Genomic DNA, 15,600 nt, shown 5'->3' on the forward strand with positions numbered 1-15,600 from the left:
TGCTCTCGACGTTCTGTATTCCCTCCAAGGTCTGTTTTGCTGTGTTGCTTATGTACATTTTAGAAATGTATGGCAGGCATTTTATGCTAATTGCTCCCCTACTGCCAGGAGTTTTCAGACCTTTGCCTCTGCCATCTTTCTTTCTCTTTCCTCCTTCAACAGTTGCTCCGTGAGCTGCTACATGAGGGCCAGGCGATAAGTGTTGGTGTGTCAGCGGAGTCTGGACAAGGTGGCCAGTGGCTGGCATGCATCAGACAGCTCATCAATGAGGGATCTGTCCCCGATGTCAGTCTGGTCCCCGTTGGCATCTCCTACGACTGTGTGCCCAAGACCAACATACAGGTGGGTGCGTGTAAACATACACTTGCAAGCACACAAACAACACTCACACAGCCATCTGTAATGTCTTCAGGAACAAGTCATTAGGTTTGGTTTAGAGCAAATTGTGAAGTGTGCCTCTCCAGGGGGGTGCAGAGGAAGTGGCAAAGATATTCCCCCTGAGGTGAAAGGGGCAGGTGCGTGCTGGTGTTGTAAAAACAACAGGAAGTTATTTATTGCAGCTCCGTGTGCTGATTTAGCCTGCGTATGAACATGTTCAGTTTGAGCTGCAGCAGAGGATGTGACACATTTCGTCGAGGAAATTAAGGTACTTTAAAAGTCCATTGTGTAAAATTTACTGGGATTTATTGGCAGAATATGGCAGCAGGGGAGAAAAGTATGTTTTCATTAGTGCATAATCACCTGAAAATAAGAATCCTGTTTTTGTTACCTCAGAATGAAATGTTTATATCTACAGACAGCCATGTTGCACTGCCGTATTTCTTCAGTACAGAGTGGAGAAATCAAACACTGGCTCTAGATAGGGCCTCACATTTCATGCAAGTTGTGCAGCTACTGTAGTTTCTCCAGCACTATTGGAAGGGGAGGTTGAGGCAGTGTGTATATCCATTCTGCGAGTTCACCACCAGAGGAAAAATCATGTTCCTCAGAGTCATAATTCAGTCAAAGCTGAAGTGGGACTAAAGCCTTATTTGCCAGGGAGTAGTAATACCAGGGGACCTCATGTGTTTTGTGAGGTGCATTTGTGATTTGAGTTAAGTGGAGTCTGTATTTTACTCAAATTTACTGACATTAGTCCCTGGATATGATGTAAAGGCTCTGTGTAACAACATCATTTCAGAGGCAGAGCATCTGTCCTTCAGCAGCTACACTAATAATATAGTTCAGCATGTGTTACAGTCATTAATACACATTTCCACTCTCACAGCCCAACTGTATATTCAGTATATTATAAACTGCAATTGAATTTTATATTTCTTCAATTCTCTGACAACAGACAAAAGATGTTTTTTTGTTTTTTTTTTGTTTTTTTAAATGCAACCCCAAATCACCAAGATGCTGAGTCGCACTGAACTATTATCACAGGAGCTCTGTGTTTGATGATAAAATTTTACCTTCACAAATTACGGACATGGCAGATTTAGTCGGCTTTAAGACTGATGACTTCCACCATTGTTAGAAATTACTAGAGATCCTAGTACAGGTCTTGAGCAAATATGGCTTGAGACTTTCCAGGGATATCAGTATTTTTTAAGATTATTTTTTGGGGCTTTTTGCCTTTATTTGATAGGTGACAGCTGGAGCTGTGACAGGGAAGCAGATAGAGAGAGAGGGGACAGCATGCAGCAAATGGGCCACAGGCGGTAGTCGTTGACTCCTCTTCAAACAGACTTCAACAGAAAAGCATGTAAAACTCACCAAAACTGTCTTTGTCAGTCTGTTCACTCTTCCAACAATCTCCAGCTCTGGTTTGGTCAAACTAAATCCTTAATTCACTGTGAGAAAAGAGTGCAAAGAGGCTGACTGTGCTGTCTGTTTATCTCTCACTCCTCATCCAGCTTAGACCACTCATGGTCCAGCTGATGAGATGAGAGCATGTTGCAGAGAAGTGGCTATCACTCTGCGGACCATTGCATTAGCAAAATAAGATTACAAATATTGCCCAAAAATCAGAAAAAAGCATCCAGCGACCGTTTCAGCCCCATCGTCAGTAGGAGATGCATTCCTCCAACCTCCCCAATGGTAGTATCGAAGTAGAATGTGAGAATATGTCGTGGTCCACAGCATAACTCAGTGAATACGTGGCAACATTGCTATTTTTATTACCCAAAATCTTATAGGAAGTTTAGTTTTCAAACCTAGAACACAATTTTCCCCAAACAGAAGTAATCGAAGTAATCCAAATGATAATAAAAGGAGTTGGAAAAAAAAGATAAATATAAATTTGTCAGTATGTTTTTTGACTTAACTAATTTCCAGAACATCGTGATTGGTGGGTGGAGGGGTGAGAGTAGGGACACTGTGTCAAACTTCTTGTTTAAGTGGAAAACAAAATTGTCTGTAATGAGCACAGCTAAGAGAGTCTTATTTCACAAGTTTGCTCTGTAATTTCTTTCTGGTCAGCACGGGCTGATTAGTTGAGGTTTGCATTTCATTTTTTCAGAGCAACGTTGACAGCTATTAGTCTCCATTAGTCTTACCCTCTGTTATCTGCACTTTGAGATGATACTGGAGAGTGCGCGTTGCTTTTGGTTAATTGCCATAATAAGGTCCTTGCCTCATCCATTTATTATGTCATTCATGCACAATGCACATACCGTACTGTACACACAGTTCCACTACTCATACACACACACGCTGTCTGACTGGCTATTTATCTTAGTGCTCATCATAGATCCTGCTCATTAGTGGTATTGCTGCTGTAATGTCCATCCCAAAGGCAAGGCCTCATTATAATATACTCACTAACTCACTGTAGCACTTCTATGAATGTGTGTGTGTGTGTCTGTTTACATATCCTCACAGCTTGGCCTAAGCTCTGTCTTGCGGTGGCTGTGGTCTCTGACCTGGAGGAGACCAAGAGGAAGTTTGAGGATCGACCTCGCTCAGCCGTTTTCTCTCAAGGTGAAAGGAACAGCATATCATATCAGAAAATGTTAAGTAAATGATATGCAGGTTATCGTTTACAGAGGCGGCTGCTGACCTTTTTTTTTTTTAAATTGTGTTTACATGTGACAACCCATTCCATGCTATGTACTTAGTTGTGAGCAGTTCAACCAAAAAGTCTTCTTCCCTGATTTCTCCCTTCCGTGTTTCCTTTTTATTCTAAAGAAGTAAAAGCATCCAGTGTTTGAGAAGGAAAAAGCAAGTGGTCGAGAAAAAAAATGCATATTTTTGCAGAACAGATTTTTCTTATCCCTCTGTCTTTCTTGTCCTTTTAATCATCATCTTGTGACTTATCTTGGGACCCCTTGTGGAATTGCAGTTCCCAGATTTGAAACCACACATTTACAGGCGCGATTGGAGAGGCAAGGAATGAGCTTTGTCATAAATCGTACTGACCTTGAGAGTGGACCAACTACATTAGTTTCAACAAATGTGTGTGGGGAAAAATGGACTGTGTACTGACTGGGAGCAACAGATGGTACAGCGAAAACCTATTTTGTGATATATTGCAACTTTATTCAACTGCAGATTTTGTCCACGAAGGGGATTTGTCAAATAAGAGAAAGTCTTCATTCTGTTCATCATTTCTGTGTGTTCAGCTCTTTATCAGTCCTCTGTACTCCTCCATAAAAATAATCTTCAAGTTAAGACAACACATTTCTCACTGAAAATTATTCACTGCAAATAACACATGGGTAGTGAGAACTTCCATTTTGCTAAAAAATACAGTGAATACCTTTTATTAAATTCCTTTCAAGTCTTCACTACATACATTAAATAAGTCTGGATAGACTTAAAGTGCAACTTAACTGGTCGTATTATTCAAGTACCTAAAAGTTTAATTTGCAATTTCAATATTAATAATTTATATATAAAAGATTGATACCTGGTGTCTGTATATTGATACAGTATTGCCACAGTGTTTTATTTCCTGACCTGGGTAGATACCGCTGTAAGAATATGTTTGTAATTAGTAAGGTTATGAGTGATTTGTCCAAAAGATAGAGGCAGGATAGTGCTCATCGGGGCTCTGTTCACTCAAAAGCTGCTGTAATTGCATTTGGCCAACAGGATTTTGTTCACAAGTATGTTTTGGGAACTTGTTTTTGGCATTATTTGTTGTTGGGCAAGCTTTGTTTGAACAGAGCCAACATTTGCTCCCAGCACTGAGCGTAGTTAGTCTGTCCAGATGCAGAATCAGAAACACCTCCCAACATAACCCAACACAGGGTTCATATGGGTGCTGGAAATCCCTTAAAACACTTTTGATGAAGTGTTTTCAAAGTATATTTTTATTTGGATAAACTTTACTTGAAACTGTTGTTGCATTACTTTGATAATAAATCGCTAGACAGTTTTTAGACAAAGAAATAAAATAAATCCGATATTGGCTCAGCCAGGTTGTACAGGATGCCGAGTCTTCTTACAAATAGTTGATTTGAATGAAATGTGACACTTTGTTCTGTTTTCCTCTAATTTGTCACCCTTCAGTAGAATTCTAATCACAAACATTAATTATAATTTTGGTTGTTTATAGCACAATAATATCTGATTTAATGTGATGGTTAAGTGAAATAATCATTATAGTAGTAGTACTAGTATGTATGTGAGTAGAAATATGTAATTTACCACAGTTGCATTGGAAAAGCTTGAAAATGCACCAGGAAAATTCTTGAAAATTGCTTGACTTTTACTTTAGAAAAGGTGTTGGAACCCTGAATGGAGTATAGTTCAAAGAGCGACAAACTGCAGCCTCCAAAATCATCAAAGTAACATCAACCCCTCTCTAACATAGTTTCATATTAAATTGGGTTTATTGAGGTGTACTTAGTAAACTGGCTCCCAAGTGGAACTGAAGATTATCATCTGGTGTTAATAACAGAGGAATGTGCAGCAGCAATAATAGTTGGAAGTAAAAGTTTTAATGCAAACTTTGTCTAATTTTCTTCGCTTGGATTATCAAAACATCAATATTGAATGACTTGGAGATGATCCTTTGCAGCTCTTGGGTGTGTATATGTGCATTCATATTTGTGTGTTTGTGTGTGTAGGAGATGTGCGAGTCAGGCAGGTGCAGAGTAGATGAATGGCTCCCTCTACAGGACCTGTTGCTGCCTGTTATCCTCAACAACAGGTAATCAAACCACCTGTGTGCATACCTGTACGCATGAGCAAGTGTTCATACTGTATGTGAACAAATCACAATGGAGTTTGGATTGGGATTGTGTTTTATCTAACATCTGTGAAATTGAAAAGTTACTTTCTCTTAAACTTTGAAGATAAACTTTCGTCTAAACCTTGAATCTGGCACAGACGCGATGCGAGCTCTGATGAGAGTTTTCATCCTCTTAGACTCGGTCCAATTACCATCAACATTACACAGTCTGCCAGTGAAAAAGATAACAGAAAGAAAATAACATCCCCACTCAATCTCTGCTTGGCTTCTGACAAGCAAAGTGGCTTCGCCCTTCATATATTTAATTCTTCTGAGAGAGCGGGATGCAAAAAAAAAAACAAAAAAAAAACAGCATGAGTTAAAGAGATGGGAAGTGATAGATGAAAAGAGGTAGAGAGGGATAGTTAGATTGAATTGTTATCAGCGTGTGAGCGCTTTTGGTTCTTTGTGCATGTCTACATCATTAACATGCTTCGGTGTCTCTGCCACGTTTCCTCATTCCGTTTGTCCCTTGCTGCTCAAGTTTCAGCTTTTGATGCCTCTTGTTTGTCCCCACTTATAAAAAATACAGCAAATGTGAGGGCTTGCATAATGATAAATAAAAGTCCTCTCACACAAACACTTCATAGTTTATTTATTCTTGTCTCAGATGAACAAGGTGACTGTCTGTAGGACTTGTGTATTAACAGAGCCAAGATACGATACACTGTCTCTGATACTTCTGTACCTCTCTCTGTCACACATGTACAGCTTAAACGCATAAATAACACACTCATATCACTCCAGCGTAGCCATAGATAAGAAGCTCATAAAATGTATCTCACACCCCTCCATTTTTGAGTGACATAGCAGCTTTTTTATACACTTGTATGCACCTAAAGTGCCTCAGTCCTATTTTACCCACAAACACGTTCCCTTTATTCTCAGAAATATGGTGTTAAGTAATCCAAGGAACTCTCATTGTGACCATTAAGAGTTTACTGAAAGGAAATTGCTCTGAGTGACAGATGTTGCAATAACGGTGAATTGAGTGAATTGATCATTACTGAAAAATTTCATGAAATGTAATTAAATGAAGAAAGACATGTTTTTTCTGCTGGATCAAATAATCTGGGATCCACATGATTTGTTATGCAACTCCCTTGACAATGAATGCAATTTACTGCAGCACATTCTGGCCAAATGTGGGTTAAAGTTGTTATCCTTAAACAAGAAATATATACAATACATTTACTGTGCTAAATCATAAAATCACCATGATATGTCATCAGAGATTAAGAAAACATTTTGAATTTAAATAGTGGCTTCTCTGGCAATGCTACAGCCAACACGTTCGCCTCAGAAATTTCCACTCCGGTCCTGAATGTCTGTTTTTTTTTTGTTTTTTTTTTGTTTTTTTACCCATTTCCCATTTATTAGATGAGTGTTTGCCAAATGAGTGAATGTTTGAGTCTTAATAAAGGATTAATAACCTTTTCGAAGGCGTAGATGTTTGACGGTTAAATTGAGCAATATGTTATATATATAAATATAGCTAATCAATGTATAGTGTAGGACTCCTCACCTGTATTGTGTATTGCGTATTGTGCTTGTCTTGCATGTGTGTAGGTTCAGTGCCCCTGCAGCCTGCAGACAGCCTGCCTGAGCTTCAGGTCTTGGGAGGAAGGGGCAGGGGAAAGCAACTCCCTTTGACTCCAGACTGAATATTAAATAGGGTTCCAACCTATTTAATATACCGTCTATGGCTCCACTTTGCTATTTGGACTGCAGTACTAATTTTTTGAGCGCAAGGGTCCTACAAATTATACTTCAGTCTTGATCATGCAGCAACTGTGATTACTGTGGTATTAGCAAGTGTCGCTTGATACAGCCAATAATGCTAAAAAAGCTAAATCAAGTTAATTAGTCACATACATAATTATATAAGAACAACTTACAGTGACACGTGTTCTCTGCATAAACTTATCCTTAGTATTAGGATCAGTGGGCAGCCATGGTGCAGTGCCCAGGGACCAGCTCCAGTTTTAAGCCAGTGCCTTGGCCAGGGCTACTGGCAGGAGAACCTATACGTGTTAGATGGTGGGGGAAACCAGAGCATCCAGAGAAAACCCACGCAACATGTGAAGAACATGCAAACTCCGCATAGAAAGGCCCTGCCCGAGCAATCACAATCTGATCTCTTGCTGAAACAGTGCGAGCAGTCTTCCACACAACAGCAGGACACAGAAAAATTGTTAAGCTTGCTGAGGAGATGAAGGTGTGCAGCCTTTAACTTGTAACACTTCACCAAACTGATACTCGGATACTGTGTAAAGAGAGCGAACGGTAAACAGAAGGCTGATTGCAGTAAGATAAAACTGTGCTGTACATGCATGCATCATTTCCCCGTGTAAGTCCCTGTGCATTTGAATATAGCTTGAATCTTGCATGGGCTTGGCAGACTAACAATGAAAAAAACTATATAGAGGTAATCCGTACATCAATCACACGTTAGCTATAACCGCTTATCCTTAAGGGTTGTGGAGTTGGAGCCTATAGAGAGGAAAGCACTGACTGTAAATGTGTTGAATGGTTGCTGCAGGAAAAAATGCTGACCACAAATGAGATTTGATTTCATGAAAATCTTTAGGATTAAAACTTTGAACAAGTATGAGTCACTTGAAATGACCTAAAATAAAATTTCTCTAAATTCATCCTCACATCCCTCTTTCCTCATCTGACGTTCTTGCTTCAGAGCTGACAGTGTGTTTGGGCAGAGGAAGATGTCGTGGCCCCTGCTTTCTTCTCATTATGCATCTGAACTCAAAGAGCCAATTCATCCGGAGACAGACCTCAGCAACGCCATCATCCTTCACCTCGTCTACTGTGCGTCCAGGATTATGTACTGCTGCTGATTCATAAATCTTTGTTAATGCTATGCAAATTGTTCTGCATTATCTCTGTACTGTTATGTGTGTGTGTGTGTGTGTGTGTGTGTGTGTGTTTTCTGTTTCCAGCTGCAACCTCCTGCATGGCTGTGATGTCAACCAGTCTTGTGGCCAGTCTTTTGTTGCACAGGCGCCGCAAAGTGAGTGCACCATCTGCGTGTTTGTGTGTTTGTTTAGCTGTTGTCCCCACGGTGCCGTCAGTAGAGTTAAAATCCGCCTCTGCCCCTCCATCAATAATCCAAGAGGCTCATAAACAGAATTGCTAGTTTATTAGAGTGTGACAGTGATTTTCTGAGTCATACCCACCAGTATCCAACTAATGTCACCAGATGGTTAATGCTCACGTCTGCTTTTGGAACAAAACTTCTCCATCCTTCTCCTCCACAGGGTGTGAATATGTCTCTCCTGTGTCATGATGTGGCCTGGCTCACAAGGGAAGTCTTGTTCAGAAACAAAGACGTTGGTTTTGGGGGGAGTTTAGTCCAGGTCGTCCATTATTCCCTCTCTCTGCTCGCTCCTCATCTCATCATAGCTGCAGCGCCATTGAGGTTGGTTTTCTGTCTGTCAAAAGAAAAACAAAGGACACTGATAAGCTCTCCACAGCCAAACTGTGTTGCTTATCAAAAATCCAATTTCCCTTTCACTGAAACCTCCTGTACGTTACTGCCCTTTCCTCCTTTTGGTCCATGTCTCCCTCTTTCTAGGAAAGACCCTCTTATTGTGCCCCGTCCTTCTCGTGCTGCCACACTTCACCTCACCCTCCAGGCCCAGATCATCACACACACATTTATTCTGGAAGCTGTTGGTGGTGAGTGACTTTTCATATGTATTTTGTGTAGCTGACCAAATGTTGCCTGTAATATTTAAGCCTAAATATCATCTCAAGACCCTGTGTTCTACAGGCACCTTATTTTTCGTGGGAGGCCTTGGCTGTTCCTCTGACGGCTGGCATGTCAGTATGAAAAATCAGTTTGACAAGTGACATTTTTAAAGTTTAAGTACTTAATATTCTGAGTGGTTAAGGCATACTGAGCCTCGAGCAGTGTCAGGGTGCTGTATGCTGCAGCTAAACATGAAAAGGAAGGTGATGTGAGGACAGGTCATCAGTGGCAGTGCACTTCTTCAGCTGCTTTCAACTGTTTCTTCTGTCAGTTCCACTTGTGTCAGTCAGAGCTGCAATGATTAATCAATTAGTTCTCACCTATTACATTAATCGCAAACTATTTTGATAGTCTGTTAATTGGTTTAAGTCATTTTTAAGAAATGACAGCAAGTCATCCATGGAATTCAGGCTGCAGAATGATATGGAAGACTATGTCAGATGAGGCCAAATTGTAAGTATGAAGTAGAACACCTGACACAAAAAATTCTAGTTGTATTATATATTACAACAGAGCTTGTTTCTCCTTTAAATAACAGAAAAAATGGCATACGATCCACAAGGCAATCTACAGTGGATTATAGAGATACCTTGTGAGCTCAGACACACAATTTGGTGCCATTTGAGTGTAGCACTGTCAAGATGTGAGATTTTCGCTGCATGATCATCGCTGCCAAAAGAATTCACAATAACGATATCGCAACAAATAGGAAAAAGTCTTTATCTTCAAGTTTGTTAATGTAACATTTTATCTGTTATTTGGCAAATGAATAACACTCAAAATAGGAGTGTAGGGAGGCGATAAGAGAGTCTAACAGAAAGTGCAATTACACTAAATGGACAGAGAAAAGGTGCATGTAGGAGGCTGGTGGTGGAGGGAGACAAAGTGAGAACAGAAAGAAACGGATATCGAGACGCTGGATTATTTACATGATATTGTCATGTTTATGTTATTAACATGAAATTAGGGCTGCTTGATTATGGCAAAAAATCATTAGCACAATTATTTTGATTGATACTGTAATTGTGATTATTAAATATGATTATTATTTGACTTGATAACATTATGTGTTTACTGGTCTTTTTTAACACAATGAATTTGAATTATCAGTGTAGCTGAACTGAAAAACAAGAAATAAATTCAAATGAATAACAAAGTGGGTAATATATAAATAAATAAAACAAATAATATGTTTTAAAAAATAATAATAATTACAGTGCAGTACAATGTGTCCTTTTACACAGTGAGCCCGCATCGCAAAATCAAAAGAGGTATGACACAACACAACAGCGCACAGGTCACCAGGTGATTCTGCTCATTTATAATCACACACAGAGCTGATAACCTGATGGATTTATAACACAAAGCTTTTTATATGTTCCTGGAAAAACAGGCCGTTGCTCCCTCTGTTAAAAAGATCTTCCTGTGAGATTGTTCGTGGGAGGATTTCTCTCCTTCTGTGTGTCTGCTTAGTGCAGCTCTGTGTCACCGCTGTAAAAGGTGTCCGCTCATCTCTCCCCCTCTCTCTGCTCAAAACAGCTGACAGTTATGTGGAGCAAGTTCAGAATTGAACACAAACCACAGCAAACATGAAACTCCACAGCGTCCTGTCCCACTGTGCCAGCGTAGCTTGAATTAAATTTGTAATGATAGTGGGAAGCCAAAATCATAATTGAAATTGGAATTCATTTAATCAATGCAGCTAATTGCACTCACCACTGACAGTTGCATGAATAGATCAGATGTTCATCACTGACAGCCAACATACCTGTGTTTTCATATACAGAGCCATGCTTTGTAACATAACATCCCTTATAGAATTCAAAGTGAACAAAAGTGACATCAGGTCACAACAGGTTGGCTGTAAAAGTTGTGTGAGGGCTGATTTCTGGCACTGTGCACCTCACCACTGGAGTGATTAGCAATACTAATTAAAATGAGAGACTTTTCATTCCTCTGAGAGACAAATTCTAGTAGCTGTTATATATATATATATATTTGTGCATGTTTTATTTAGTCTGTCTCTTACTTTCATTAAAGTCTGTGTAAAGGGAATTCATAGTTTTTCTTCTGAACACATTATACATGTTTGAAAATAATTGCTGAAAACATGAATTGTGGAGTTTGATGGGTAAACTGAAACATGGCTTGGTGACATGCTGGAGCCATGGGTCCTTGAACACTATATAAACCTCACGAATGGACTCACAAATGACACCGCCCTCCCCTCCTCTCCCCTCCCCTCACCATCCCTAGCGGTCAGTTACAGAAGTATCTTCAGCACCACTCTTAGTTCAAATCAGCCCAGCAATTCACTTCAGCTCACTTCATTTCCAACAACCTGATACAGAAAAAAATACTGTCAGTAAAAGGGAAATTGTCACCGTCCTCTGGCTCTGGTGGCTCAAACACGTCTGGACATGTCCAATAATGCTGCCAAATGGAGTGTGCAGTACTGAACATCAACCAGGGCGACCACATCACCGTAAAGAATCTGTATAGAGACAACAGCATCCAGGAGAATGAGGCTGGCCGATCACTGCCAGAGACACCAGGAGCTCCAGGCCTGCAAACTGGTGCTGTGGGAGCCAACACAAGGGCATCAACCACAAGGGCATCCAATGTTAACGTACGTGGATGTTCTAAAGAAAGACACAGGAGCAGAAAGTACTGTTGGGGTAGCCAGAGGCATGAAGGATCAGTATGACTGGAGGCGCCACTGGAGGGCTCATCTGAGGATGACCAAATGAATGAGCGTCCATGTGTCAGGTCGTTTTCAGGTCGTAGTGGTGTTTGACACAGTGGTGTTTGGTGTTTGCAGATGTAACCAGGTGGAAAGTAAAGCTGTGTGGACGTCTGGGTTGTTAAAGGAAGAGTCAGACTTTCATGCAAAAGACCAGAGTTGACCTTCTGTCACAGACCTGCAATTAACATGTTTGTTAACCCTAACCCTGATTTTTCCCAGACCTTAATCATACTGTAATAAAGTTGCACGGTATGTTAAAAAAAACATATTGCTATTATTCTGATAGACTGCAATTTAAGATTACTGTGAATGATCATTTTTACATCACAATTTTCATTTTCCTTGAAAGAAAAACTGTTAATATCATGATAATGTGACATTTGTTGGTGTACCAAACAAACATGTTTTCTTACATCTGAAGATTCGTAGGCCAGGGCATCTCTGCAGCATTACAGTACTTCATTATGATGCTGTTTTGTCACACATTTTCCTTTTTCAAGAAATTGCAGCTTCTGTGATTTGGATATTTGTGCAGATACTGCAGAAAGAATCAGCCAACGTTGGCTTGTTTGGCAATAGGGTTGGGAAGAGCATAATACGTACAGTATACAGTAAGTAATTTATGGTAATCATCTAATGGCAGAAAGCCTAGATCCCAAATCCTCACCAGTCTTATATCAGCTCATCCCTGAGCCAAGAGCTATCTGTTGGCTCAATTGTACTCAAATGTGAGCTGTTTTGTTTCTAGAAATTGTGCGAAAAGGCAGGCTAGGGTGAAGCTGTAGATACTGTAGCCACATTTTCGCTTTGCTAGTGGATGTAAAAATAATGTGGTGTTTTGAAGCGCAGGAAGCAACTTCGTCTGCATGATTCATTATTCCTGCATGACTTGTTTTGGTTGTATAGGAAGTGAAGCTGGTGGGTAGTGGGCTGTGTGCTGCTGAAATCCTCTGTGTAGTAGATTAATACATGGCTGCTAACCTCAAGGGGTAAAAATAAGTATTTTGTTATGTAATCTTGTAGCAAATCCATGGAGCATAGGATAAACGCTAATATAAGGACACTTGCACTCAAATCTCCACCAGCCTCCATAATGTTTTCAGTGTTTGTCTTCGGGGTTTGATTTTGTGACTAAATGGGGTGTGAAGGAAATTCTGTTTAGGGACACAAACAATCTGGATGTCAAGACTTTCCCACCAGCACATGAAAGCAGGATAATAGGGATAAAAAGTACAAATAAAGAGATAACACTTGTGTAAATGTTGGAAATCCTCAATCCTTCTTATCAGCAAAATATCATCAGCTAAAGATTAAAAGTGTCCGGAGTCCAGCATATTACAGCCAAACGGGAACATGTTCAGAAATTTTGCTAAGACAATACACCAGGGGTCAGTTGCACGAACCCCAATAAGGTTTCTTCCTGTGTATGACACTTAAGGCTTAATGTCTCCTTAGCTGAGTGATTTTCCTGAAGGTATTGCACAGAATCATTTTAAAAGAGTTTCTTAGTTAAGTGGAACCCTTAAGGCATTTACTGCATTGAAAGTGTTTTAACAGTTTCTACAGTTTCTATAGAGAGTGTTTGGTCATGCTAGCGCTTGTGATAACTTGTATCGTCTGCATCCAAGAGGTCAAAAAATCATGCCATCTTGTCAGTTCTCACCGAAAAAGGGGCCACTAATTCGTAAAACTGATAAGAATTACTTAAAATTAGCTTACAGTTTACTTGAAGTAACTGTGAAGGATACATTAACTAACTACCACTGCTGATGCCGAAAGAAATCTCTGTACAGAAGGTGTTCAAATATGACATCTTCTTAACCAGTTAAAAATTTCTAATAGTATTTCTAAGGAGAAAATTTTTTGTTGTTTTGTGCAGCCATTTTTTTAAGGAAGCCTTAATTCTGGTTTGAAAGAAAATCTTAACTTAAGGTGTTTTGTTCAACCAGCCCGTTTTCTAACCATGTATACTGTATGTGCATGAAGAACATTGAATGAATGACCATTGCTTGCGTGTTTTTGTTCTTAGCGTGTGCGGTGTCGGCCATGCTGTGCGAGGTGGCCGGCAGTGGCGTCAGCAGCAGGGTGAGGAGCAGTGGCGTGGACGGGGAGGAGTTGAAAAGTGACATGGAGTTTGATGTGGTGCTCTGCCATTCCGAGCTGACTGAGAGAGCCCTGCAGCTCTGCCATCTCCTGCCTCCGGGCTCCATGCCAGTGAGTTTGAATTCATATCACACACACACACGCACACACACACAACCCAGTGTGTCTCATTCAATGGATGTTTAATGGAGCTGAACAGCCATTCATCCTGCTCTGCTGCCTCTATCTCTGGCAGAGAGAGGCTTCAAATTGTGTGTGTGTGTGTGTGTGTGTGTGTGTGTGTGTGTGTGTGTGCGTGCGCGCGTGTGTGCGCCTTCGTGTGTACTGCGTATCTGTGTGTGTTTGTGTGTGGCTGTGTTTGTACGTGCTCCATCAGACTGACTTTAAGGCCTCAGAATCTGAGCCAGAAATGCTATTCCTTTCTCCGCTTGCCCACCTTTCATTTCAGCGGCTGCTCTTTCTTGTCTCGTCTGCTTGCAGCTACGTTTCTCACCCCATTCCTCAACGAAAAATATCGTTCCTGCTCTCATCCTCCTGCCGGCCATCTTTCATTCTCATCGTGTGATCTCTGCTATGTCTCTACTACACACTTTATGCTCTCTGTCAGCTGTCTTCTCAGATATGTGATGGGCTGAATCTGTTTGTGCCTTTAACCTCGGCGTACTCACTCCTTCCTATCTCTCTTGCTTTCTCTCTCTTTATCTCTTTCTCTCTGTGTCTCTCTCACTCTGCTCTCAGTCTGTCTGTCTCTTTCTTTCTGTGCTTTCCATTCACTCTGTATTTCTCTCTTTCAAATTCAAAGTACCTTTATTGGTATGGGCACTGCTTACTTTGCTAAAGCAGGTGTAAATTTTTACATAATTTACTTAAACAGAAGAATTGTGATTTTGCCTATTTACCCTTCTCCCTCTCTAAATTCAAAGGGCCTTATTGACATGCACCAGATAACGAGATATAAAGTGACATTATTGCTGTCATTGTTGATAGACCACGGTATGGCCTGGCTCAGGTTAAAAACTTTATAAAAGATGAACAAATAAAGGGATGTAACAGGGTTAATAAATTCTGTGGTATTGGATCGGTGCATAGACCTGAACATATCAACATGAGAAGCCTATACTTATACTGGCATTGGTATGGAAACAACCCTACTCACAAGGTGTAACATGTTGCAGGGTTCGGGTCTGGTAGACCCTGATTCTACGGTTTAAAGGACTGAGTATGAATACTATGTTTTCGTAATCAACTTGATATTTTTCAGAGGACGTGGTGTGTAGATGGGACTGTTTGTAGTTTGATGGGGACTAAACTGGCTATCTGGCTTGGTTTATTAATGTAATTAACAAATACTGTAACCACATTAACTTTATAATGCATATGTGTGAGTGTACAGTACTGTAACCAGTGCTTGGTAGAATTTTCTCTCTTTGTTTGTCTCTTCAGCCCTGTCAGGCGTCTTTGAGTTTTGCTCTAGATGCAGTTGACAGTCTGGTCCGCTGTGGCATCCTGATTGTGGAAGAAGTAAGATAAATTTACTTTTTTTTTTCTCTGAAACACTACATAATTTAATGCTGAACTGTTATGAATAAACATATTGCCTTAAGTTAATTTGATTATTCAAACATCTAGAAGACCTGCTGCATTATTGATGCATTTTTATCTACAAATACCTTTTTAAAGTATGTTCATTATTTATTTTGTCCAACCAACAATCTAAAACCCAATTCAATATTGTATAAAACAGGAAAACTAGCAAGTTCT

General features: G+C 40.2%; 1 protein-coding gene across 1 annotated transcript in view; it reads left to right on the forward strand.

Moving 5' to 3' along the window:
- Positions 1–15,600, forward strand: part of gpat2 (glycerol-3-phosphate acyltransferase 2, mitochondrial) — a 147,946-nt gene that overhangs the window by 117,521 nt on the left and 14,825 nt on the right. The window contains exons 10-18 of the mRNA XM_084728525.1: positions 163–342; positions 2,866–2,964; positions 5,058–5,140; positions 7,917–8,047; positions 8,179–8,249; positions 8,497–8,657; positions 8,814–8,917; positions 13,766–13,950; positions 15,283–15,360. Of these exons, the coding sequence (XP_084584651.1) occupies positions 163–342; positions 2,866–2,964; positions 5,058–5,140; positions 7,917–8,047; positions 8,179–8,249; positions 8,497–8,657; positions 8,814–8,917; positions 13,766–13,950; positions 15,283–15,360 (1,092 nt within the window). The remainder of the gene's footprint in view (positions 1–162; positions 343–2,865; positions 2,965–5,057; positions 5,141–7,916; positions 8,048–8,178; positions 8,250–8,496; positions 8,658–8,813; positions 8,918–13,765; positions 13,951–15,282; positions 15,361–15,600) is intronic.

Source organism: Lutjanus erythropterus, chromosome 10, assembly GCF_056507025.1.
Source record: "Lutjanus erythropterus isolate fLutEry1 chromosome 10, fLutEry1.hap2, whole genome shotgun sequence".
NCBI classification, from domain to species: Eukaryota; Metazoa; Chordata; class Actinopteri; order Lutjaniformes; family Lutjanidae; genus Lutjanus; species Lutjanus erythropterus.